This window comes from Amaranthus tricolor, chromosome 12 (assembly GCF_026212465.1).
Source record: "Amaranthus tricolor cultivar Red isolate AtriRed21 chromosome 12, ASM2621246v1, whole genome shotgun sequence".
NCBI lineage: Eukaryota > Viridiplantae > Streptophyta > Magnoliopsida > Caryophyllales > Amaranthaceae > Amaranthus > Amaranthus tricolor.
In genome coordinates this window covers 8,671,058-8,698,484 of record NC_080058.1, presented here as the reverse complement: position 1 = coordinate 8,698,484, position 27,427 = coordinate 8,671,058, and the positions used below count along the sequence as shown (strand labels likewise).

The following is a 27,427-nucleotide window of genomic DNA, read 5'->3' as shown; positions in this document are numbered from 1 at the left end:
TCCTTCACATCCTTCTTATGTTAAAATCATAAGAAGGATGTGAAGGATTTTCGAGAACTGTTAAAATCCTTCTTATGTTAAAATCCTTCTTATTTGATCCTACGTCTATATATATTACCTCCTCCACCACTGCCACCACCTCCCTTACCCCACTGCCACGCTTCTCCCACCGATGAGATTGCTCTTCCACTATTGCCACCCTTCAAATTCCCCGAACCCAAACCCTCACCGTTGCCCACCCCTCACTCACTAGTGCCCACCATCTCAGTCCCGTATCTCTACAGTCCCTAACTCCCTTTACCATTTCCAAATCCAATACTCACCCCCTTCACTAATCACTAATTTATGTTGCTAGGTTGTTCGAAAGCTAATGACCCTGGATTGGGCGCAACTTTTCGAGAACTGTGGCGAATCTGGGTAGGAATTGAGGGAGGACTGTGGGCATGGTGGCGTACTTGTCGAGATCTATGTGTATATATGAGGTTAGGAAGGGAGGTAGGAGTCACCGGGGTGGGGTGGGTGGTCAACATGACATAGGGGGTGGTAGCGGGGGTAGGGGAGGAAGGGTGGCAGTTGGAAAGGGGAGAGGTATTCTAAATTTTTGTTATTTCATTTTTATTTTTTTTTTAAAATAACATAGAATAATCTAACATTTTCATTATTTTCCTATAATAATTCTACTTATTGATTACCCATAATATTCTCAATTTTTTTAGGATATTTATCCAAAGTTTGGGTAATCGGATCACCTGCTATAGCAAATTTTATTTTTTTAATAAAAAAGATAAATTAAAATAAATGTCAAAAAAATTGTTAAAAATGTTGAAATTGTTATAGAATTTTTTATGTGAAATTTTAAAATTTTTCTCTAACTTTATATTAATTTTCACTTTACTTAAGTCATCTGGATACTAAAATTTACTATAAGTAAATATATAAAGTTGAGATTATTTATGACTAATCAATAGTTGGGGTAATTTTTCTTTTTTTTTAATTTACCTAAAAAAGGTCATTATTTGTGCAAGAATATCTTTGTGTAAGTGACATAATAGTTAATTAATTATAATTAATTAAAATTTAAAATGTCATTTATTTATTTGACATTTGATTTGATTAAAAAATTGTGCAGTTGATTAAAGTGTAAACCGACAAGTTGCATACAAAAAAGAGCTACAACACTCTTCTCTCCATTCTCCAAACTCCAAACGATCAAACGCGTCTGTTATTACCAAACACGCCCTTCTCTATCCCTCTCTCTTCTGCACAATTTCATTTCTTCTCTTTCACTCTTCAACGTTTTCTCAATTCTTCTCCTCCATTACCATTCTTCACTGCGATCTCCAACCAATTAGCATTTCAACAATGGCGAGGGCTACCACTGGCCCCGCATATCCTGAAAGATTTTTCGCTGCTGCTTCTTACGTTGGTTTTGCCGGATCTCCCGATTCTGCTAACTCTAACACTGTCGTTCCCAAGTTCAACAATGAAGTCTCTCTTTTGCTCTATGCTCTCTATCAACAGGTCTTCTTTTCTATGTTTTATTTCTTTTGATTTTTTACCAAATATATGGAATTTAGTTTATGCTTGCATTTTATTGGATCCTCCCGCAATTCGATTAATTTCGGCGTTGTGCTTGAGTTTTGAGCTGTTGTAATATTTTGTTGACTTTTTAATTGGATCTGATTTTGTTTTTTTCGTAATTTATATGTTAGAATCAATGTGTTGATGAAATTATGCTATGATCTTGATTTTGCGTGTTAGTTTGGATTTGACATTGATTAATTATTCACTTTTAATTGAATTGTCACATTTTCATCATTGAACTTACTTGGATACCACACATGCGTTGTGTATTGGACTCGGGGTCCAGTGGAATAATCCATCTTTGTTATTGTGGGGATAGAGCCGTGACAGGAGAATTGGTAAAATGTAATGTTGTAGATCAGAAGGCTGCATTATTATTTTCGCTTGTATATTTTCTGATGGGTGGATTTAGCAATTGAAGTGTGGGTGATCATGAGATGTGCGATGTTTATATGCTCAGCTGAAAATTTGCAACAATACTGGACTAATATTGATCTAAAGATGGACCATAGTCTATAAGTCTAATTCAAAAGTGTGGGAAACTGGTAGTTCAAAAGTGCTTGAGATGGACCATTTAGCTCGATTAGAAGTTTAGAACTAATGTTTTTGTTTTTCCCAATTTTTAGCTTCTTCATTTACTTTCACACGTATCAACAAATGAATTCGATGAGAACTACTAAAAACTAAACATTTTAGAAATATATATAGAGATGAATCAAACCACATTTTACACGATAACATTTATTTAATTGAATGGTCAAAGTATTTGAATAGTGCAAAAGTCAAAATGGTGCAAAAATAACAATGCTAAAGGTTTAATCCCAAAATATGGGTTTCAGGGGTATGAACTGAAACAAATCAATGTGAGAGATTGTCATTTACCATGCATCTCTTCCTGTTTGATCTATGTTAACATTTTATCTACATTAACTAAGATGTTAATGTAGCAACAAAGCAATAAAGGGAGTAAGCTAAATTACTAGTATCTTGATGTTTATAGTCACACCTTATTTACATACACTAAAAGAGGGATTCAGTAGCTCTTGGATGTTTTGGCAAGTTTTTTGACTATTTGTGCTAAGCTTGTTGGTTGATTTTGCTTCCGAGTTGTGCTTTGGAAGAACTATTATTTAGTATTTGATTATTATTTACATTCGCTTCAGTGCAGGGATAAATTATGATATTGAATTTTAATATCTTGTGGTTACAGGCTACTGTTGGACCATGTAATATTCCAAAACCAAGTTCTTGGAGTCCTGTTGAGCAAAGCAAATGGAAAAGGTTCATCTAATTTGTTTCTTATATGTGTGGCCTTTAAATTACTTGCAGATTGCTAATTGACTTCTTTAGACTAGATATCCATGTAAATGCCATGGTCTATTGAAGCTGATACTGTTTTGATCTTTAGTTTATACATGATTAAGATGATTCATTAAATTATCTTATCTTATGTTGCACTGTTGCAGCCACCCAGGTTTTTTAGTTGTTTTGAAGTTCGTATATATTTGGCCAGAATCTGTTCATATATGCCTTTAATGTTTTTTTTTTTTCTTTTTTCTTTCATGTATCCAGTTGGAGTGGCCTAGGAAACATGGTTCCTACAGAAGCTATGCGATTGTTTGTGAAGATTTTAGAGGTGCCATATATTTTATGTTTTAGTTACTAAATCATTGCAAAAACTCATGTGGTTGTCTTATGTGCTGTGTTAGTCTTATGTACTGTTTTACTAATCAGGAAGAGGACCCAGGATGGTATTCAAGAGCTGATGTGGTATCAGACGCTGTTGTTGACGTACAAATGAATGTGAGTTCCTATTTATATACTTTCTACTTGACCTAGTTACGATTTATGAATACAAAACTTTTCTCTGATCTCTGACCATTAGTGACATAAAAATATGTACTTATGTTCCTAAATAATTGCTTTGTTTTCCATTGTCACACTTAACTATTTGTCCAATTGTAATACTTGTGTTCCTAAAGTAACTGTGGTGAATGGGGCTAACATTTGGGGATAAAGGGAGTTGATGCAAAACCTGCAACTGCAAATATAGTTCATAAATTTATTCTAAAAGTTAGGCTCGAGATTGAAAACATCAATTAAAATAACTCTTAATTATATCATAGATCAGTTATAGACTTATAATTGGTAAATTGTGTCCTTTGAGGACCACAGATTGTTTAAATGAGATGCTTTTATACAGATGGAGCATTAATCTTTTAGGTATCATTCTCTCTGCTGAACCCTAGCTGTCTAGACTGGTACCCTGGTAGTCGGTTGCAGTTTAGACTCCGTGTTCCTAAACTTATCTGTTTTGTTTACTAAATATACTGATTGGTTGGAGTTGGTGAGATGTTTTGTTCTTGTGAATTTTGTGTATTTGTTGGTTGATGAAAGTGATCCTGCTTGATTTACTACAAAAATAAACCTTGTTAGCTATGAGGTTAATGATTGAATGGTTTTAGTAAAATTTTTGTTAGCTGTATGAAAAATCCTAAGTTGAGGAAAATGAAATTAAAATTGGCTCAAACATCTGAAAGTTGACTACATCACCTTAAAATGTAGTCTAAAGAAGTCAATTAGCAATCTGCAAGTAATTTAAAGGCCACACATATAAGAAACAACTTAGACAGACCTTTTTATTAGCAATCTCAAATTGATAAATAATGCAAAAACCTTGGGTATATGATTTCCTAAAATCTGAAAGTCTACAGCACCTCAAATTAGGATGACAAGGTTTTTGCATTCTTCAATATGTGATATGCTGCTCAGCTAGAAGCATGACTACAGCACCTTGAGTTAAATCTGGGCAGCTAAATTGATAAATAACAGGAACAATCTTTCTTCTTTAAATGTTCTTTCATGTGAAAGTTGACAAATTTCATCAATGGCTTTTGCTTTATCTCATTATGAATGGCTAATCATGCTTGTGATGTTGAACAGTTAGAACACGACGTAAAACTCATATTTTTTCAGTTTAGACCTTATTTTAGAAGTTTTGTTGAACTATGAAAGTTTTTATAACTTGCTTTGATCGAGCGTCTTGGAGAGCCTTTTGAAGGTTGGAAATTCAGTATGAGTTCCTAGGGACTGTCATAGTCCTATGGATGATTGAATAAAGTTAACGTGTTTATGAACTATAATTTCTTGCTTGGCACTATTGTCATCAATATTTTGATAATTCATGTAGCTATTGTGCATATGAAACATGAATAAAGCACCAATGATCAGACTGCTTTCTTATGCTACGCACATAAACTAAGAAACAAAGTCCCTTTTCGCTTTTTTATACATAAGATTACTTGTTATTTTCTTTAATTTAAGTTGTTTCTGGTTGTTAACTAGTCATTTATGTTGATTTATCCTTGTGTTTTGTGAAACTTTCTGTTCTATTGATTGTCCTAGTAACCTAAATTGGGTATATGATTTCTTCTAGGACATTGAATGTTGAATAAAGTGTTGACAAATGATTTCTTACCACTCTTGTTCAGTGATCAGTTTCATGCTCCATCTACCATATGTTAATTATTATTGATATAAAATTTTCTTTGATTTCTTTATTTCCTGTTGCTAATCCTTGGCTCAGCATAATTCAAAGATTGAGGATGTTGTTGCGAATGGCAATGATTTTCCACAGACAAAGACAGTTTCCTCAGAGAATGGAAGAGTTGTGGAATCTCAGGATAAGGATGTTGTTTCTGAGGGTTCTGGTTCAATTAGTGTCTATGACCAATGGGTAGCACCTCCTGTTTCCGGTCAACGACCTAAACCTCGATATGAGGTATTGGCTTATCACCGTGGCCTTCTTTTCGAGAAGTTTCTATTTTATACTCTTGTATTGAGAGGATTGTTGTTAGAGGTTGGTTTACTTCTTTCCCTCTGTTAAATCTCATCATAAAAGTTCGGTTTTAAATTTCAGCATGGAGCAGCTGTGATAGGGGAGAAGATGTATGTGTATGGTGGAAATCACAATGGTCGTTATCTAAATGATCTTCAGGTAATTTTCATTCATAGATATAATGGGATATATATTAGCTAGTCTTGCTGATCAGTTGGCCTTCTATGTCTGCATTAGTACAAAGTTCAATTATTCCTATTTTTAATGTTATCCTGATCAATTATGTAGGTTTTAGATCTGAGATCCTGTACCTGGTCCAGAGTTGAGGTCAAAACAGGGGCTGAAACATCCGGGGAAACTACTATATCATCTATTCCTTGTGCGGGTCATACGCTGGTCAGTGGTGGAGCTGTTTCTTGTATATGATGTCGTGATAAACATTTAATGTGAAGGGCATCAATATTATCTGTTGGTCTGTGTAGGTACCTTGGGGAAACAAGCTTCTTTCAGTTGCTGGGCACACAAAGGATCCTTTGGAGACAATTCAAGGTCTCTGTAACATTATAATTTGGAATGATACTAAACTCATTAATATTTTTTCTGCTTTATATGTTTTATTTTAAAACGTTCGAGAATTATCTATGATTCTAAATCATGTATAAGATGAAAAAGAGTCGTACTGATCTCATCTTGACATTCTATACTTAGTCACAGATGGTTAACTTTGACTTTAGAGGAATGGGAACACCTTGGTTTTTGGTTGCTCTAGAAACAGAAACCTTTAATTTATTGTCCACATGTTGAAAGTTTTTTCTTTCCCACTGAGGGTGAGAGTACTTCCGTGTTGAAAGTAATTTACTACCACATTGCATGTTTGTCAAAGAAAACTAGAAAAAATTGAGAAGCATACCTTCATATAGAGGCTAGGGGGAAACTGATTCTCCTGTGAAAACATTTTCCAGTCATGGCACCAACAAATATCACGAGAAAATGCTTTACCAGACAATTTTGACCCCCCTATCTCAGCCAAAACATTTAATAAACATTGAGTTGTTTGACCGGACTATTCTGCCCTTTTCCATTCACCTCAAATGTCAATGTGAGAAATAAGTTGCAATCTTATGATGTGAATTGATGTTTGTCGCCCTCAAAAGACTCCGGGTGTTTCTTGATTTTTTCCAGATAGCTTTCACGAATGTGAAATTTTGGAATATCAACTAGCATGTTGAGAAAAAATAAGTTGTTTCTTTCTAATGAGCGCACATCTCGACCTTTTATCCCCTCTTAAACTTTGGTTGGACACTGGAGTTCTAAACCCCTTAATCTGGTGAGGCTTAGGGCAACCTGTAAATTGAAGGACCATGTGGAGCAATCTTTTTAAGGTGTACCTGATGTTAATGTGCTACAAGTACTTAGCTTGCTCAAGGGTCATGTTTCAATGAATGTCAATGGGGTCGGCTGCCCCTTATGCACAACTACTTTCTATGGACCAGTATGGACCAACCCATTGTTTGCTAATAGATTCTATAGTTAGCTCTTTTGATTGACTGTATTTAAATTGAAATGAACAGAAAATCATTGTCAATATGCTTTAATAGGTTAAGAGAAGCAAAAACACTTTTGATTCATGCAAGAAAAGTATGATGAGTTCCCCAATTATTATTAAGGCTTTAGCATTGTTGTTATTTGCTTTTCTAAAATCCATAACAGAAAATTCTCTTTAATGTCTAGCAAAAAGCTAGTTGTAATTTGCTGTATCCCTGTCTTTTCCAAAACGTAAAGGAACTTCTTTTTGTGAATTATTATTTTAGAAAGCCTTAAAATTGTTGATTCATTACTTATTGGATAAGGCATGATTTGATATTTATCATTTTCTGAACAGTGAGGACTTTTGATATACAAACATCTACTTGGTCAATCCTGAAGACATATGGAAAGCCACCGGTACATATATTGCTCATTTTTTTTTATTTTGTGACATTTAAATATCTGGATGGTTAAGGTTTCTTCAGCAAATAACATCGTAATTAGGTTCTTGATGGTATTATCTTTTGATTAACATGTTCTTAATGTTCGGGATATTTGATAACCCTTTTCCTATTATTCCCTCTGTTTCAATAAGTTAGTTACTTTTTGAATATTCTATTTAAAGATAGAGAAACTGTAAACATGGTTTTTCATGTATGAGTGAAAATACATCCATGTATCCCATGAAAAAAAGAGTATATATATCCATGTGGGATCTTGTAATATTCGTCTCGATGTATATAATTTTAATATATATTTTCTATAATTTTTTTTGAAATGTGTTTATAGATATGCTTTGAAAACTATGCAAAAAGTAAATATAACTAATTTAATGAAACGGAGGTAGTAGTATACTTTAGTCATTCCATCTAATTCCCAAGTCAATAATCTCTAATAGCCTGTTGACTTGGTTCAATATGATACACATTGTCTTTGTTTTGATTTTTTTTTTGATCAAACAATCGAAGTTATTATTAGAAGTAGATGTGGAATTCAACAAGCTTATCTGCTGGTAGGTATAGCCAATATTTTGTTGAATTGTCTCATGTATTATGATAAAATGGCTTATTAAATCACATGCACTTCTTATTTATGTGAAGTTATAGATGATGTTTGTTATTGAGGGTCAATGAGAAACAACTTGTTTGTTATCATTAACAAGAGTAAGGTTGCATACATTCCACCCAGAGACCCCATCTATGTGAAGACTAGGTGGGAGTTTTTCTTATCATCATGGTAATCTAATATCCAGCAATTTGTGATCCTGAAGATCAAAGACGTATAGACAATTAGACATTATGACCCTATAGTTTTTTCTGGCTTGTATGGTTAAGTAGGCTGGTAGATATATGGCTGTTATACTATTGAATGAATATCTTACTAAACTTAAGGTGACCTACTGAATTGAGTAGTTTTAGATATTTTCTTGATTCGTTCTAACAATCATAAATATGTTCCAGGTATCACGTGGGGGTCATTCAGTTACCCTTGTGGGCTCCAGCTTAGTAATTTTTGGTGGTCAAAATGCAAACAGAACTCTTCTAAATGATCTTCATCTTCTTGACTTGGAAACCATGACATGGGATGAATTTGATGCTGTGTAAGTGGGATTTTTTTGGTGGTGTTTTTGGTTTTGAATCTGTTAGTCTCCTTATTTTTTCAGTATGTTCAATATAACGTGCAAATGCATTCCAAGTAAAGGATGATATGTATATAGAGGCTATCATTTTTTGCTTGTATATGGGATGCCTGTTCTGCACTGTACATATTGCCTGCTCTTTACTATTGTAATGTTTGGTACATATTTTCTTTATAAGATTATGTTTTTTGATTTTCATTTTATTATAGGGGTGTGCCTCCTTCTCCAAGGTCTGATCATGCTGCTGCAGTACATGCAGAACGTTATCTTCTAATTTTTGGTGGTGGTTCTCATGCTGCTTGCTTCAATGATTTGCATGTTCTTGATTTGCAAGCTGTAAGTCTTCATTTCTGTGAGTGAAAGTATTGTAAATTGTTGCTTGATCTTTTTGCATCATCATCTTCTGTGATATTATAGATGGAATGGTCAAGACCCACCCAACAAGGTGATATACCCACTCCGCGTGCTGGACATGCAGGCGTCACTATTGGAGAAAATTGGTTTATCACTGGAGGCGGTGATAATAAAAGTGGTATGTATTTGTGTACTACTATTTAAATTGAAATTTTGAAAGCTCCATTTTTGAAACATTATGATCAGTTTACTTGTCTTCACTGATCACTTTTAGTTCCATTTGAGAACTATTATTTTTGACATTTTGCATAGTTATTTAAAGCAAATTTATTTCTTGGTTTGGCAGGAGCCTCTGAGACCGTTGTTCTTAATATGTCAACGCTTGCCTGGTCTGTTGTTACTTCAGTGCAAGGACGGTCTTCACTTGCCAGTGAGGTACCCTGTTTATTATATGAATGATTATTTTAACTTACACCCTACATTCCACTGTGCTACTGTTCATTTCTGTTGTGCATGCCTCAGCATGATCACTTTATGGTTGAGGCTCTTGGTCATGTATGAGTGATTGTTGCATATGAGTCATTATTAACATTTTTCTTATGCAAGACACTGTCCTACGTCTTTCCCTCTTTCAGGGTTTAAGTTTGGTTGTTGGCTCATACAATGGGGAAGATACTCTTGTTGCTTTTGGAGGTTATAATGGCCGTTACAACAATGAGGTTGGTTTAAAAGTATCTTGTACTTGAATTAGAATGAGCATGCGTTTCTTGTATATTTATTAATCTTGATTTCATGTGTTTGTGACAGGTTAACGTTCTCAAACCTAGCCACAAATCCACCTTGCAAACAAAGATGGTGGAAACACTTGTACCTGACAGCGTGTCTGCTGTGAATAATGCTACAAATGCATCTGAAGTGGATGCTAGGAAAGATGGAAGAATTATGGAAATTGTAATGGACAATATTGATGAGGAGGTATTTTAAGAACTTTAACACGAAAGTACTCGTTTGGCACAATATTAATTTCATGTGTGTTTCTTATGTACCTGATGTTGCGGATGTTGTTTGTAATCAAGGGTCACTTGCAAACAACTCTTTGTTATTACAAGTGTAAGGTTGCTTACATTTGAGCCTGTACACCTTGCCCCGCCTAAGAGGGAGGTTCCTGGCATTGGGTTAATGGCTTGTTGTTATTATTTCTTTGCTATAATACTAAGGCGTTATTTTGTGCCAGAAAAACTGGTATGCAAAAAGATCTGCATGACAATGAATAGTTCTATTGATGTCTTGCTAACTTTTGCAGTACTGCTGCTGTTTTTGTAGCCTGTTTATTTTATTGAATATCTGTCTTTGGTCTCAACATGCTTTCTGCTGCTGCTTTATTTTGTGCAGAAAGTTAAAAGCAAGGAAGGGGGAGAACATTCTCTAACAGCGCTTAAAAAAGAAAATGAAAAGCTAGAATCTGAATTAAGTCAAGAAAAATTGCAGAATCAGCAGTTGAAGCAAGAAATAGTAGAAGCAGAAAATCGAAATGCAGATCTTGTAAAGGTAATAAATTATAGTTTATCAACTTTCTTCTAGTGCTCGTTAAGTTATACATTAATATATTCTCTTTTGTTTTAGAGAATTGCGTAATTTTCTCTGTGATAAACATAAGAAGTCAAATTAGACTAATGATTATGATGAAACAAGTGTTGTTCACAATCAAGTTGGAGTATTGGATTTGAGGTGAAATTTTCCCCATACCCTCCATTTTAAAAAATATGCAACTTTCCATATAATATTTGAAGCACCTGGATTGTAATGTCAGCTTATGTAAGTGCGTACCTTCTTGTTTACATGCCCCTTTGGGTCTCTTCAAAATAGCAAAACAAGAAAAAGCGTCTGAGCTCTGTGGCTGTTGGTTGGAGATCTTAGACCGATGTGGAAATTATTTGGCATTTGATGCTAGACATTCTTCATTTCATTTCATAACTTGTGTCTGGGCTAGTATGACATTATGAGCTTAAGAATAGTACATGCATTGAATCAATAGATGAGCTTCAAATTTGTGTTGAAATTTTGGTTTGCAGGAGCTCCAATCTGTACGTGGTCAGCTTGCTGCAGAACAATCTAGATGTTTCAAGCTTGAGGTATGGAAGTGAGACTTGTTTCGTGTTCATTTACTTCATTCTAAAGGCTTACTCCCTCTTGCCCCTGATTTTGCCTCATGTACTATTTTAGTCCATCTCACCAAGTTTTCCCCATCACTATTTTGGACATGACTGATGACCCCCACCTATAATACCCCACCAATACCTACATTTTATTTCTCTTTCTTACATTAAAACCTATAATTACCCCTCTTAAGTGCATGACCCCATTTAAAATACCCAACTAAAATACCCACTTCTCCAACTTCTCTTAATCAATATGCCATCCCCTTGAGGAGAAATTTTAAGGGGACATAGGAGTGTATGACATCTTGTGGATTCTACTAGGTGAGTATGTTAGGATAATTTTGTTTGCTTGATTGTTTTTTGTTTTCCAATCTTGATGGAGCCAAAGATCTATAGTACTTTGGTTTTGAATTATTATGGACCATAGTATAAAGACTCATCTATGTGAAGTATATGGATAATGTTAATTATCAACGGTCAATTGGAAATAACCTTTTTATTATTTCAAGGTTAAGTGTGTGTATATCTGACCCCATAAATTCTTACTATGACCCTATCCAAAAATTGACCCTGAGACCCAACCGAAAATTAGTGGTTCCTAACCTAGATATCTTGACTCTTAATCTGAAAATGGGCCGATGCAAAACATAATGGAAAAAGCATGGTCAAATAAAAGTGTAACCCAGTATACTTAAAAGTCAATTTTGTTTTTTGAGTCCATATCAAATTCAGTTGGCGGTCCCACTATGGTAAATATTTGCCCCCAAAATGAGAGGACGAATTCCTCCTTTGATTCTTCTTTGTCTCTTTACATCCATTTATTTCCCTTTACAAGTATATTCTCTTAATTATATATACTCAAGTATTGGTTTCTTGATTTGACCGTTATTTTTCTCATAAATAGTTACTCTCAAACCATACTTGGCTTTAATGATATTGGGATAGTGGAATTGTATGTATGATGATTTTGGAGGTTTTTGTGATTTAGAATTGATTCTAGCTTGTGCTCCCAAGTCCCAACTTTTTTAGATTTTATGCCCTTAAATAAATGAAAAAAATCGCCTAGCTTTTTTCCTTATTTTATGCAAATAAAACGTTTGAAGGTGACTTATTAATCTAGCCTTCAGAGATGGGATCATAATCTTATCCACAATATGTATGTATCCAATGATATTAAGAAGTTTTTTTTTTTTTTTTTTTTTTTTTTTTTTTTTTTTTTTTGTATTAGGGCGTTCATTTCTGATGTGATTCCAATTTTATAATCCCCTAACTTACTTCCATCAAAGTGGAGACTTTAATCCCATTTTTAATGCACTATGCAACTCCTTTTATTGGTCATTCAATGATCGATAATGCACAAGTCTTCAGCTTGTGACATCCATATGACCATATCTTTGATGTCTTCTCCATAAAAGTCGTTCAAATGAATGATGAGCATCAAATCTTTGTAAGTATCTACCGTTATTGGATTATATCTAGATGCTTCCTTAAACTCTCCCTTGGATGTATTCTGTCCACGTAAAGTATAAATGTTGCCGTCCTTTGTTGCTTCATCAACACCCATTATTACTATTGAACTCCTTGTAATGATGAACGTGGGAAATGCGTTTGTAAGCGCTTTGTTGTAGATGGGCGTGAACGTCAACTTGTTTTCCCTTGCTTTGATCTTTCTTGGACCTCTTAAGACAACTTGAATAATTCAATAATTTTTGCACCAACTAGATCTAATCCATACAAATGGCGTCCATGCTTGATGTTCTCGGACAAGATAACCAAGGACCATGACTTTCCTCCAACATTGGACTATTGATATGCTTGGAGTCCTATCAGGATCATAAAATTCTGTCTATGTTCCCTAGGATTATATTTGTTAGACAAGGAACCATCATGAACTTTACTTACTGTTTTTCTTATGATCTTTCATGAGATGTACTTGAAAGTTGGAGCTTGATCATAAAAAATCATTACCTGTCGGTACTTGGATATTAGGTGGATGTTGCTGAATTGCGGCAAAAGCTACAAACAATGGAGCAATTAGAGAAAGAATTAGAACTTTTGCGCAGACAGAAGGCAGCCTCTGAACAAGCTGCTTTAAACGCAAAGCAGAAGCAGGGTTCAGGTGGTGTATGGGGTTGGCTTGCAGGGACCCCAACTTCTAAAGAGGACAATGCCTGATGATTCTAAAAGAGGGAATATTGCTAGCTTTCTTTGTGATTGATTCCATTTCTTAGTGAATTTCAGTTTTGTTTTGCGTATTTTACAAAATTTTTTGATCCTAAAATTTTACGAAAAAATGTTCCTAGTTCAAAATCGAGACATGCAGAGGAATACAAATTGGAAGTTATGTATAAAATAGCCAAATAGTCCATTTGGGCTCATTATGTGCAGCTTGTAGTATTTAATCTGATTCTCTCAATGAGAGGGTATGTATTTTTGTGAGAGATTTTTTTTTTTTTCCAAATGTGGATACGGCAGTGAAAGTTCGTTTCCTTTATCAATTACGATATACGAGTACTTATTTAGAGCATTGAATAATATTATCAAAGATGAATTGGGTTAAATGGGTTCAAGGTAATAAATGTGTTTTGGTCTTATTGTATTTTTATCGTTTTTACTATCTTAGGGTTTACTAAGTCTACAATTCTAATTACTATTTTTCCAAGATAAGCATTTGAGTTTGATTTTTATCTCTTTTTTTTTTTCAATTTACCTTATGATCAAAAAACCTAAAATAAACTTTTTGTCAAAAACTAACTAAAAAAACTCATCTCTCTCTCAAATACTACCTAATATTAAGTGATATATTATCATTGATATCAAATTAAATATATTATTCTTTTGTTAAGTACATATTATATATGTGTAATCTATATTTATATAGAAAAATATCATTGTAATTATTTTGTGAAATTATTTCATATTTTGTACCCTAAACCCTAAGGTTGTAATATTGTTAATTTAGGAAGATAGTATTTTGTTTATATTATACTATAGCTTATATTATAAATATAGGATTTTACATTCAATAATAGTTAAGTTTATTTGTTTTCTCCACAACTCGAATTATTTGATATATGATTAATGATATCTCTATACATTCATTATAACTTTAGTACTTAATAGTAACTGAAAATAAGCAACTTCTCATAAAAGAAAAGGAGGCGAACTAGCTAGAATGAACCTCAAGGTTAAACGGAACGATAACTACAACCATTTGAAACAAATGGTAGAGAGGAAATTTAAGAAAAAAAAATCCCAAACCTATAGAATAGAAGACACCAAAACAAAAAACCAAAAATAACAAAAACATCTACAAAGTAAGGTAAATGATCTTCGAGAAGATAACATCACAAGGCGAGTCATGAGAATAACCGTGTGTTAAGCTGAACTTAACTTTTGAATAAGGGCATGAGCTCCTACCACAACCTTTGAACCCAAGAAACTAACAATCTCAACCCCCGTTTGATTGTTGATACCGAATGGTAGTCATAAAAATGAATTATAGTGTAAACATTTATGAGATGTACCATGTTATTTCTTTGATGATAAAACGTTAATTATAAATTATTTTTTTTTATAATTTTTCATTATCACCTAATAGCAAGTATAAGTTGAGGTAGAAAATAGAAAGGCAAATCTAACATAAGGGGTGGAAGGGGGAGGTTTGGAGTGGGGAAATGGTTATTCTAATTTTTTTACTTTTAAAATTTTTCTTGTTATTTCCTTTTATTTTTTGTATTCTTTGTTAATTTACTTAAAAAAGTCATAATTTGTAATAAGTAATCTGCTAGTTTAAATTATTCACATAAATTATCGTAGAAAAATTGATAAAAAATTAAAAAAATACAACAAAACCTACTAGAGAATTACCAATAACTACTCAAAATTACTCCTTGAAAAAATCAAAACACCGAAACCATTAATCCAAAAGTCTCTCATTTTCTCTCTCTTCCCCAATTCTTTATCTCACTTCCAACTTTCAATTCACTCAAATTTCACTTTACATCTTCACACATTTTGCTTTCGCGCTCCCAAAGGTTGCACTCTATCTATTTCCTCCTTCATCATCTCGGTATGTATTGGTGTTTGCATTGATAACTAAGGTTTGTTTTTATTAGTTCAAATTGTACATCGCTTAATTTATTTTGTTTTTGATTCATATGAAATATTGGACATAGTTTGTTGTATTCTATGGTATCTGTGATGGAAAACGACTTTGAATTGGAAAGAAACGTTATTTCGTCTTCTGAAGTTTCTAAAGTTTCGAATAATGGGCATACTGCTAAAGATGAGAGGGTAGACGATTTAGGTATAAAAGGGAAAATTAGGGTTTCTTCTAGGGAAGATTTAGATGTTGGGAAAATTGAATTTGATGAAACTAGGGTTTTTCGGGGGATGAAAATGGAGATGAATGAAGCTAGGGTTTTGGGTGGGGGTTCTGATTACATTCAGGAAATTGGGAATTTCGGGAATGTTAAGGGTGAGGAGGCAATTAGGGTTTTGTTGGAAAATGATGAGGGAAAAAATGAGGTGAAGGTTAAAGAAGATGAGGCCGTTAGGAACAATATGGGGTATGGTGGTCAAGGGGATGGAGATACTAGTGATGCTAGAATGAGGTGGAAGGGTGTTTGGGAAGAGGAGAATAAGATGGATGTGAATGATGTGGATGATGAAATGAGAGTTGGAACTTTGAAGATTATAGATGACAGGTTTGAAATTGGTGACATGGTATGGGGTAAGGTGAAATCGCATCCATGGTGGCCGGGGCATCTGTTTGATGAAGCTTTGGCTAACTCTTCAGTTCGAAGAACGAGGAGGCATGGGCATATGTTGGTTGCGTTTTTCGGTGATAGCAGTTATGGGTGGTTTGATCCCACAGAACTTGTTCCATATGACCCACACTATGCTGAGAAAGCACAGCAGACTACTTCAAAGAATTTTGTTAGGGCTGTAGAGGACTCTATAGATGAGGTAAGTCGGAGGAGTGCTCTTGGTTTAAGTTGTTACTGCCGGAATCCATCCAACTTCCGCCCTGCAAATGTGTATGGTTATGTTGCTGTTGATGTTGTGGATTACGAACCTGGTGCTATTTATTCAGTGAGCCAAATTCAGAAGGCAAGAGATAGCTTCCAGCCTAAGGACACCCTTTCATTCATACAGCAGTTGGCCGTGGCTCCAATGAATGGCGAAATTAAGAACCTTGATTTTATTAAATACAAAGCTATCACCCTTGCTTATCGCAGATCCAAATTCGAAGAGTTTGATGAGACGTATGCTCAAGCTTTTACTTCCCATTCACCTGGATTACCTGAAAAAGGACCTTCTCGAGGTATAACTTTCCTGCCTTGTTTTGTTTGATGTTTTCTTGTTTATCTTATGTCCATTGGGATTTTGGGCTCCGCTCTTGCAACTTTTGTTGATTTGCAATTGAGTGGCTACAATGCTTGAGCTCCCATTGGGCTGGCTTTTGCTTTTCTTACTAGTTGTTTATTCCTTTCTTGCTGGAAGATTATCTTTGTCGGCGTGAGTTCAACTATGATTAACTTAGATTAGAAATTGGATTATGATTTTCTCATTATATGTGAGTTTCTTAGCATTTGCTGAACATTGCAAAATTTAAATGTCTGTGGATACTGAGGAAAATCAGATTTGCAAAATGATGCCTTGATCCTTGGTAATTACTTTTGGAGTTAGCTGCTTATTTGAGCACAAGATGATATCATTAGTTTGCCGCACAGTGATTGTACTAGTTTTTTGCATTTGAAATGCTCATTTGATTGGAAGTTCAAACAATTACCGACCAAAGTTGAATGGCGTCCCTATTCAAGCTTTGAGTTATCTATTTCTCTTTTTTGTTAATTTGAATGGCCTGAAGTTTTTGATGGTTGTGATATTTTTATCACTGCTAATGAATTGCAAACTTACATATTACTTTCACCTTTATTATTATTATTATTATTATTATTATTTGACTTGTAGAATATTGAACAAATTTACATACAAGACCCTATATTATTTTAATTTATGATAAATGCAAAACTATTTTTGTGGTCAATTTGGGTGGTTTCACGGTTGTCACATCCAATATTGTGGTTGTGATGAAACTAAAAAATCGTTACAATGCGGTTGCGATGCCGTAGTTTATAATTTGTACTTTGATTGGATGTAACTTAATATTTCTATCAACCTATTTTGATATTTGATATGATGTCACCTCTGTTAGGCGAGAAATGCCTTCTTGAAAGAAATTGTTTTTATTGGAAGTATGAAGTCTTGTCATCAGGCACAGTCACGCTTTGGACTGTTTATGATTTTTATAATATTAGTCTTAACTTTTTTGCAATAATTAATGTAATTGTTGGTTAAGGATTCCTCATTTTAGCCCAGATGTGGTTTCTTGAATTTTCTTATGAGAAAAAGGGTCTTGGAAAAAGGCTTGTTATAAGTGGTCATTCTCGAAAACTTCTCGGTCTCTTTTTAAAGCTAGATCTTTTCTTGCACATGGCATGTTACATAAGATGATGAATCTAAGGATGATGGCATCTGGCTATACGAGTTCAGGATCAGCCATGAGGGAGACACTACTTTTTGGCATGGTTAATGTGCACGTTCAACTTATGGATTGGCTTAGTAGGGTTTGCAATGTACTTATTAGGTGCAAAGTTAAAGTTCCAGCACTGATGATTAAAGAATGTAAAATTTGTTTTAGTTAGGTTGAACTTTGGTCATTCCATCAATAATCGCAAACATTGGGTCAAACTTAGGGTTCATTTATTTTCATTGGGCTATGCCGGTTGATTACCAACAAAATCAAGATTTAGTGATATAGTAAAATAAAAAATCTACTACTAATTTGACATGGCATTATATGTGGTGGCAGTGTATGTGGTAATCCAAGTGGTTTTATTTATACTTATTTAATATTAGATTCGTTTATTTATATAAAAATAATCTTTGTCCGCCATCAACCTTGAAAACCAATATTCTTTCATGTTTCATCTACTTCTTTCTTCCGTTGTCATGGCACACACCTCCACTCAAACATCCAATTGTATTTTTAAACATTTAACCAACAAATGTTGGACAACAATCACTACAACATTTGAACTTCAATTTCTGACTATAATTCTGATCAGTATATCCCAAGAATTTAATGAGTTAAACGAAAACAAAATATATTGACATTTATTATCTTTATTATCTTTGTGGTTCTTGATTTCAATTGCAATGGACCCTGGTTTGGTTACGCTGAAAGACGTCACAATCCATGTAATTCTTTGTGCCTCGTCAAAGAGTACACTGCTTTTCAAAACCCAATTGCATAATTTTATCATTAACAAGGGAAGAGTTTATGAGGGGTTAGAAGGGAAGGCTTCTTTTTTTATAATTTTTTTTTAAATTATCATTGACATTCTAAATATTTAAAAAAGATTAATATGCTATTCAGTTCATTGGTAAAAATGCCCAATAGAAAAAAAACCCTCATAAGTATATTGTAATTAGTGATGGTCGGCCCGTAAATGGTAGAGTGGCCAAAGTACAATCCTACTAAAATAATTTTTCCTTAAAGAATTGTTGATTATCAGTTTAACATCTGTATTGCATGTAGAGAATAGGAGAAGCGGTAGATCATGAAATTGAGGTGCTGAGTTTTGAAAAGCAAGCTTGAAGAAAAGAAAAGATCTAATAAAAGTAAATATAGAAGAAAAGCAGACCATGGGATTTTCAAACGTCGTTTCCTCCTTTAACTAATTACTTGTTGAATATGTTGATTTACTAGCTGATTTGCCTTCTCTATATTTTTTTAAAAAGCATTGATTTCTGGGATGGTTGTGAATCAATAAAAAATATAGTAAATTCACTTTGCAGGCATTTTATGCATAAGTGATCAGGAGTGGAAAAGAAGTTTTAATTAGATTAGGCCTGCTGTAGAAAACAAGCAACTTCATTGTATTTGTTTTATGAATGAAGTTGAAATGCAAATTGTTGGTTGGATTACTTCAGTTAAGTTTTAATCATCATGGGATGGTTATAATTTAATATATAACCCTGAGCTGCTTGGCTGTGTTGGTGTTTTTAAATTTGATGCTCTAGGCTCTGGCAATGTTGTGGTATATTGTTTGTAATTTTTTCGAAGAAAGAATTTGTGGTACATAATAAATAAGCGTATTTTGAACTGTTCAATCAGCAGACAAAACCTTCGAGATTTTGATTACTAAACATAGATATTGTAAAGTGTTATTATCTGGATATCTCTATGTTACAATGAACGTGCTCTTGAACTGTATTGCTTACTGTTCTCGGTACTGTCACATGATTCCCTTATCCCCTCAAGAATAGCGAACTGGAAAAGGCAAACTATGGTCGGTTTTGGACTATTTTTGTACCAATTTGAGCGAATTGTGAATACCAAAGGTGAATTAATTAGCGCTTTAGGTTAAACTGGTTGAGAAACTTATGTGAGCATATGATGTTTGCTACTAAGGGTCAATTGAAAACAATCTCTTTGCTATTACTAACAAGGATAAAGTTGTTTACATACAACCCCCTCAAACCCCCAAAGGTGGGACCATAGCATTGGGGTAAATCGAATGTTTTGGTTGAGAAATTTGGAGATTGTTGTAACTAGACTAGCTATTTTTGTTTAACTTTACTGTGATATTCTTGGTGGTATGACTCAAATGAATCAAGTAAAGGAAATGACTTCAAATTGAAGTGTCTAGTGGTGGAAGTAACTTCTGAAAAGAGAACCTTGTAACTATGTAGAATTTGCGAGAGCCTGATAAGATTCATGATAGGTTTTAGCCTTTTGAAGCTTTACAGTTCAAGTCCCTTGCTTTGTTGTTTTATTTTTCAGTTTGTAGGACGCATTTTTTGTACTCCATCTGCTCCATATCATTCATCATATTTTAGAAATGCAAAATGTCATTGATAGACTTTTTACAAATAAAATTTTGGTTTGATGGCATAATAAGCATTAGATGCTTTGATCGACTATCATTACAAATTTAACAATTATTTTGGGCCTTAAATTAACCAAGGGACAAATAAGATGGAATGGAGGGAGCATTTGAATATTAATATTGCATTATTGTGTTGATATTGCTGTCTTTAGCTATTTAGACATGCTAGAGTTTTTAATATTGTAAATTTTCTGGGAGGCTCGAGCCTCATACAAAAGTTCGTGTGGTTTTGGTGTGAGGTTTACTTGAATTTGTCGTCGCTTATTTCGTCTTTTATATTTTTCCTTTTTCCAGCTCCTTTAAGTGGCCCGTTAGTCATGGCGGATACTCTTGGTCGAAAGAGCACTAAAGTTACAAAAACCAAGGAGCAGTCTAAAAAGGATAGATACCTTTTTAAGCGCAGAGATGAACTAGGTGACTTGAAGACAACGACAATCACTCCAAGTCATGCAAGCTCCTCTTCATCTTCTGCATTGGAGGATAGAACATCTGATACAGCTACAGCTGCCTATGTGTTCCAGAAAAGAGGTTCAGATGTCCTCAATGATGGGCTGGGTGAAACGTCTACAATGGATCAGGTGGCAAATTCTGCTCGTGCTGGAACAACAAAAAACGCACCAACTGCAGGTTGGAAATAGTCCTACTTTACTTTCTTGCTTAATAGGGAGTGACCTGATATTGGCTCTTTGGAACTTAATATTGGATATTTTGTTGTGCAGGTCTTGATGTGATGGTGCCTTCTGGATCACAAGAATTGGCGTCTAGTGTTGTCACAGACAATGTGCACGAGAAGATTCCAGAGAAAGAAATTGGCAGCCGTACGAAAATTGACTCTGGCCATCTTAGCGTAAAAGATAGCTTGATGAAGAAGAAAAAGAAGGCTGCTAAACGCCCTATAGGAGAACAGGGCTATGAGAAATCTGTCCGTTCAGAGAAGAAGCTGAAGAAAATAAAGAAGAAAGATGGTCAAAGGAGCATAGAGCTTGGGGAGAGAGATTCTGTTGTGTCTGGTGGGGTGGTTAAACCTGCAGGAATGCCTACTGAGTTTCCTGTTTCGTTTAGAGTGGAGTCTCGAGTAAGCCAGTGGAAAAAGGAGTATGAAGCAACCAACTCTTGTCCACCAGTGGGGTTGCCATCATTGGACAGCGAGTCTGATTTGTCACAGATATTGGCTGATTTGCGAGGTCTTGCTCAGAATCCTGTCCATGGTATAGAAAGGAATAGACCTGCAATTGTACGGCAGTATTTCCTGAAATTTCGGTCCCTCGTTTATCTGAAGAGCTCCAGTGTTCCAACCCCTATCGAATCTGTACCTAATGAGGCTCATGCCATCAAATCTTCTGAACCTGTGGACAAAACTATGGAGAGCAGTAAAGGTGTATCTTCTTTAAAACTGCAGAGGCTCTCAGCTAAACAAGAGGATCCTGCAAAAGCGCAGAAGAGGATCCCTTCAGAGCGTCAGGAGGAAAAAGCTGCAAAAAGGGCCAAGAAAATAAGTGAAGTAAAATCTTTGAGTGCTGAAAAGAAGGGCCTACTGAAAAACCCAGAAGTTCAACAGCAGGCGGTGGCAAAAGTCAAGGTGGCTGGGGCACCTAGCTCTCATCCAAAACCTATGAAGACAGAGCAGGGTGAGAAGAAAATGGATCGTCCACCTAGGGTCGAGGAGCCCACGCTTCTGATTATGAAGTACAGCAAAGGTGCCTCTCTCCCTTCCATGACAGAGCTGAAGGCAAGATTTGCTCGATTCGGCCAAATTGACTTAAAGCAATGTCGGGTCTTCTACTCAACAAACACCTGCAGAGTTGCATTCCTTTATAAACAAGATGCAAATGTTGCTTATCGCTATGCCATGGGAAGCAAATCTGTATTTTCAAATGTGAAGTTTCTGTTGAAGCCGTTGGAATCTCAACAGGCCAACAGCAGCAAAGTAGAAGACGCCCCAAGTGAATCTTCAGTAAATCCGATTTACTCAGCAGCAGAATCAAGACCTATGGCCCCAACTCCAATGCCACAGCAGTCTGTGCCACAGTTGAAGTCCTGCTTGAAGAAGCCCTCTGGAGGTGATGATATTGGAGGCACTGCAAGAGCAGCCCGGGTCAGATTTAATTTGGTTGACGTTAAAGATAGTAATGATATTAGAGGAGGTCTTCAAGGCCAAAAGTTGGAGTCTAGGAATTCAATGTTGTCGTCTTATGAAGGTCCATCATCTTCCCCGTCTTCATCTGTTGCTATGCATATTAGTTACAATCAAAGGTTAAATGTTTCTTCACATCCATTGCAACCCCCTCTCCTTCCCCTCTTGCCCCAGTTTATTAGTGCTCATGTTAATCCCATGGTAATTACTCCACTACCGTTGCCAGAAAATCAAGCCCCGCCACAGCCTACCCGAGACATCTCACATCATATGATGACCCTTTTGACAAGGTGCCACGATGTGGTAACCAATATTAAGAAGGCATTAGGGTATATGCCCTACCATGCTCTTTGAGGGAATGACAATGGTGAACACACGCTCTGAGAAATAAATCGGACAAACCCAATTATCAAGTCGCCTGAACAATGAAGTCTCGGCTAGTGTTTTCATGCCCAAATGAGTGCAATGATGCGGCCCAGTAAAACCTAGTTTATACAAGAGAAAAGGAGTTGAAAATGGTACAAATCATTGTACAAAAATGTTGGTTCGGTGATTAGGAGAGGGAGGGCGGAAGGGTTAGGCGGTCATCAAAGGGCAATTGTGCTTAGTTAAATTGTATTTGGAGGGCTTTATAGTTTATGTAGCTCTTAAAACGGGAACCTATAACGTGCATTTGATCACTCCCCTTCCCCCCCTATGCATTTGATTTTATATTTGCATGCTTGCTACAAAGGAACTTAATTTACATAAATTGTTGTATGAGACGGTCTCATCGAGAGCTGTGTCTCATGTACGAGTTAAGTAGCTCATCTAAAACGTACTATGAGAATATATACTCCTAGTTGAGTTTTTCTCGTCAAGAGACGGTCTTTTACAGAAATAGCTCTTTAATTTAATAATAAAACTTGAACTTAGACTAGAACTTCACCATTTTCAATGCACCATATGATATATTTTGTGTTTTATAATAATTCTTTCAAAATTGACAATATTTTAGAGATAATTTTAACAAATGTGAGCATACATGGCAAGCACACTTAATATTTGAGAAAATTCTACCATGATGGTCAAAAGTAACTAGTCTCTAAAAGGACTTTGCCTAAAATTAATTAACATCTCAATGATTGGATTGCCATATCTAACTACATTCTATTCTATTTTCTTTGTTTTAATTTGTAATATTTATTTTTTTCAAGTAGTTTAATACACTAATTCAATTCTTAATATCTCTAATTATGTATAATAAAAAATTATAAAAATTTGATATTAATAATCTTTGTAATGAGACGAATTAAATAAGATCTCACTTGACTATATTTTAACCTATAGATTAAAAACTAATGACAAATTTTAAGTGATGAATAAATGTCATTTTTGCCAATATTACAACTAATATGAAATGGAGGAAGTATATTATACTTAATAAAAAAAAACCAATGAAAAGGAGTATAATATATTCAAAAAAAATCATCTCAATTTCTTCACAAAACGCATTCTAATGTATTGACTAAGTGAATGTAGTATTAGGTTGTAATGGAAAATTGTGAACAAAAAATTTTTTATGATCAAAGTTTTATTTTATGGGGATAGAATAGTGTTTTTTACAAAAATTTACATTATAAATCATTCTCATACCATACCGACAACCAAACATTGTGTAATTATATAATGTTGCAAATTCAAATAAATAGAGGAGTATTTACTAGTTAAAAAACTATTGTAACTACAATTTAGTTTCAAATTTGAGCAAATCTAACTTCATAACTCTGATAGCCCGTTTGATAGTCAATATTAAATGGTGAAAATGATAATGAAAAATTAGTGTAATTTTAGTAGGAATGTCTTTTGAAAAGTTTAATGGTCATGCTTATTCTCCCTCAACAATTTCATTTTCTTAACAAAATTAATTCCAATGCATTACCATTTGAAAATATAATAATATGTGGTAATAGAAAATTATGAACAAAAAGATTTTTTAATAATCAAACTTTCATTACCATAAAAATGACATAATACATATCATGAAATTTATATTACAAATTATTCTCATTACTATCTTTAGTACCAATCATCAAGCGAGTTGTGATTATAACACGTTTATTTAAAATATGCTCCTAATTGCTGCGATTTTGCACCTCTTGTTATTTTAGTTATTTTTTTTTTAATTTGCTCGTTTTTTTTATTTGGAAATGATCCTCACATTTTAATAATATTCACAAATATTATTGTCTCTTTTAGTCTCATCCATTTTTCTATTTCACCTATTTTTATCTTATTTATCAACTACAAATTAATAAAATGATATAATTTTATAGAAATTAAGGGAGTAATTATGACTACAATCTTAAGTCGTAACTTATAGGTGCTCAAGGAAAAAAAAAAAAAAAAAACATTAAGAACGTGTTTTCTTAACTTTAATTATCATTTTTAACTAAATTTAGATGAGTACTAATACAATACCTAAAATGGGAGAAATTTCATGAGTCATGTTATTCGGTTATACTTACTCCCTTTTGAAATACTCATATATTACCATTATTGATATTATTTATCATTCAACATTATTTATATATTGTGGATAATGTGTAAGAGGAAATATAGTCAAGGGGGATCTTATTTGAAACATCAAATCGCAAACTTTCAGAATATTAACTTTTTATAATTTAAGATGTGGATTGTTCAATATATAATAAATAATCAAAATAACATATTTCCTTTGGTATTTAATAGTTGCTACACTTCTGTTTTTCACGCTCACTACAACAAATTTAACTTTTTGCGATATTGAATTTAGTGGCATTAAAAAAATGCCACTAATTCATATTTTTAATGTAATAATTATTGGTTTTTATTTAAAGTTTCTAATAAAATAAAATATCCCATTGATTTTATTCTCCAAGATTATAGTTATTCACCTTGGACCAACTTGATTATCCCCCTTCAATCAAGGATAATAATATCTTTTTGATTCCTTATAATTAGCAATGTATATTTAGTTGCCTTGTTTATCACTTTCTATATCTATATATAATGTACATTATGTTTTCAATAATAATCAATTCTTCCCTATCTCACAGTATAATCATAAAGTGATTTAGCGACACTTTATTTGGTCTTCAGTGGCGTATGTAATTGTTACTATAGTCTATAGTGGCATTTGTGAGAAATGTCACTAGATCCTATGTCGCAAAAAGCTTTTGTGTGATTTTTTAATATGCTGCTAAAGGGTCTAATAAATGTCACTAAATCCTCTACATATTTTATTAGCAATTTGAAATAACGACATTTAAATTAAATGTCGCTAAATATATCCCAATAAAAGCAAATTATGTTATAGTGGCTATCCAATGTATGATTTTAATCTTTAATATCTTTAATTTCATATGATAAAAATTTCTAAAAAGTTAATATTATGAAAATATGCATTAAGACGAATCAAACAAGATCTCATTTGACTATGTTTTACATAATACATGGAAAGTTATATACCAAATAAGATTAGTTAATAAACAATAGTTGCTACAGGAACTACAACAACTATTAACTATTAAAAACCGGAGGAAGTACTCAATTGAATAAAAGTCAATTCCAGCGAGTATAGTGGAACGGAGGAAGTAACATTGTATTCCTTCCTATTCATCTTAGTAGTAGTCTTATATACTTATTCACACTTGTCGAAACTACATTTTGACCCTTAATATTTATAATTGTGTATAATTAAAATTTATGAAAATTTAATATTAATAATATTTGCATTGAGACGAATAAAACAAGATTTCACTTGAATATATTTTTACTTATTGATTACGAACAAAATACAAATTAAAAGTTATAAGTGAATAGTAACAAAAGTAAATGAGAATACTAAGAAGAATAGGAGGAACTAGAAAGTACTTCCTCCGTTCTTATTTAGTTGCAACATTGCCTCTTGGCACTACTATTAAGAAATATTATTGTCAAGTGTATAATGTCTATAATACCCCCAATAATAGTAGGTAAAAAGTTAATAATACATAAAGTGAGAATAAAGTAGGGGTAAATGATAAGTGCAATTATTTGCAATTAATTATATCATTTTATACTCCTTAATGATGGTTGTTGTTAGTAATTTCGTGCTTATTTTGAAAAGTTATGCTACTTTACCCATTTTAGTTATTCTTGTTGATTTTGAGCGGTTTTGATCGTTTTTAAGCATAATTTTTATGGTTTTAATAATAATGATAATGACGGAGTTTACTAAGGAGATTATTGTAACATCCGTTTTTTTTTTTAAATAAAAAATAAAATAATAATAATAAGGGAAATTTGCAAAGAAACACCTTTTAAAACCCTTTTTTGTAAAAAAAAACACCTTTTATAATTTTTTTTGTAAAAAAAACACCTTTTAAAAGACTTTTTTTTAAAAAAAAAACACCTTAAATCAGTTTCCGGTGACTTTTGTCAACTTTCCGGCGTTGACTATGCCAGTCAACGCCGGAAAGTTGACAAAAGTCACCGGAAACTGATTTAAGGTGTTTTTTTTTTAAAAAAAAGTCTTTTAAAAGGTGTTTTTTTACAAAAAAAATTATAAAAGGTGTTTTTTTACAAAAAAGGGTTTTAAAGGTGTTTCTTTGCAAATTTCCCTTATTATTATTATTATTAACTTTTTTAAAATTTTTTTTTATTTTTTTTTATATAATAATAAAAATAAATTTTTTTAAAAAAATAATATTAATAATAAAAATAAAAATAAAAATAAAAACAAAAATTTAAAAAAAAGTTAAAAAAATTTAAAAAATTTAATAATAATAAAAAAAATAAAAAGTATAAAAAAATATAAAATAACAATAATAATAATTAAAAATAATAATAATAATAATAATAAAATTAAAAATAAAAAATTAAATCAAAAAAATATTTTTTTTAAAAAAAATAAAAATAATAATATTTATTATTATTATTATTATTATTATTATTATTTTTTATTTTTTTAAATTTTTTTTAACTTTTTTTAAAATTTTTGTTTTTATTTTTATTTTTATTTTTATTATTAGTATTATTTTTTTAAAAAAAAATTTATTTTTATTATTATATAAAAAAAATAAAAATAAAAAATTTTTAAAAAAATTAATAATAATAATAATTAGGGAAATTTGCAAAGAAACACCTTTTAAAACCCTTTTTTGTAAAGAAAAACCTTTTATAATTTTTTTTGTAAAAAAACACCTTTTAAGAGACTTTTTTTTAAAA

At 33.1% G+C, this 27,427-nt stretch overlaps 2 protein-coding genes across 3 annotated transcripts; both read left to right on the top strand.

The window, feature by feature from the left end:
• Positions 1–570: 570 nt before the first annotated feature.
• On the top strand, positions 571–13,690 carry LOC130828871 (acyl-CoA-binding domain-containing protein 4-like). Of its 2 annotated transcripts, XM_057694897.1 has the most exons (19): positions 571–588; positions 1,130–1,521; positions 2,795–2,865; positions 3,157–3,220; positions 3,319–3,387; positions 5,171–5,365; positions 5,504–5,581; positions 5,711–5,818; positions 5,905–5,971; positions 7,305–7,366; positions 8,410–8,549; positions 8,798–8,924; positions 9,006–9,120; positions 9,289–9,377; positions 9,578–9,661; positions 9,750–9,917; positions 10,335–10,490; positions 11,015–11,074; positions 13,091–13,690. In XM_057694897.1, the coding sequence occupies exons 2-19, from the start codon at positions 1,363–1,365 to the stop codon at positions 13,274–13,276; spliced, it is 1,998 nt and encodes a 665-aa protein (XP_057550880.1). In that variant the 5' UTR covers positions 571–588; positions 1,130–1,362; the 3' UTR covers positions 13,277–13,690. The 2 variants fall into 2 exon arrangements, with proteins under 2 accessions (XP_057550880.1, XP_057550881.1); XM_057694898.1 differs by lacking the exon at positions 571–588 and having other exon boundaries at positions 1,139–1,521; positions 5,222–5,365; positions 13,091–13,683.
• Positions 13,691–15,000: 1,310 nt separating this feature from the next.
• Positions 15,001–22,870, top strand: LOC130796706 (PWWP domain-containing protein 1-like). The gene is made up of 3 exons (XM_057659074.1): positions 15,001–16,430; positions 20,359–20,691; positions 20,784–22,870. Exons 1-3 carry the CDS (start codon positions 15,293–15,295, stop codon positions 22,550–22,552), a joined length of 3,240 nt encoding a protein of 1,079 aa, XP_057515057.1. The 5' UTR covers positions 15,001–15,292; the 3' UTR covers positions 22,553–22,870.
• The last annotated feature ends 4,557 nt before the right edge of the window (positions 22,871–27,427 follow it).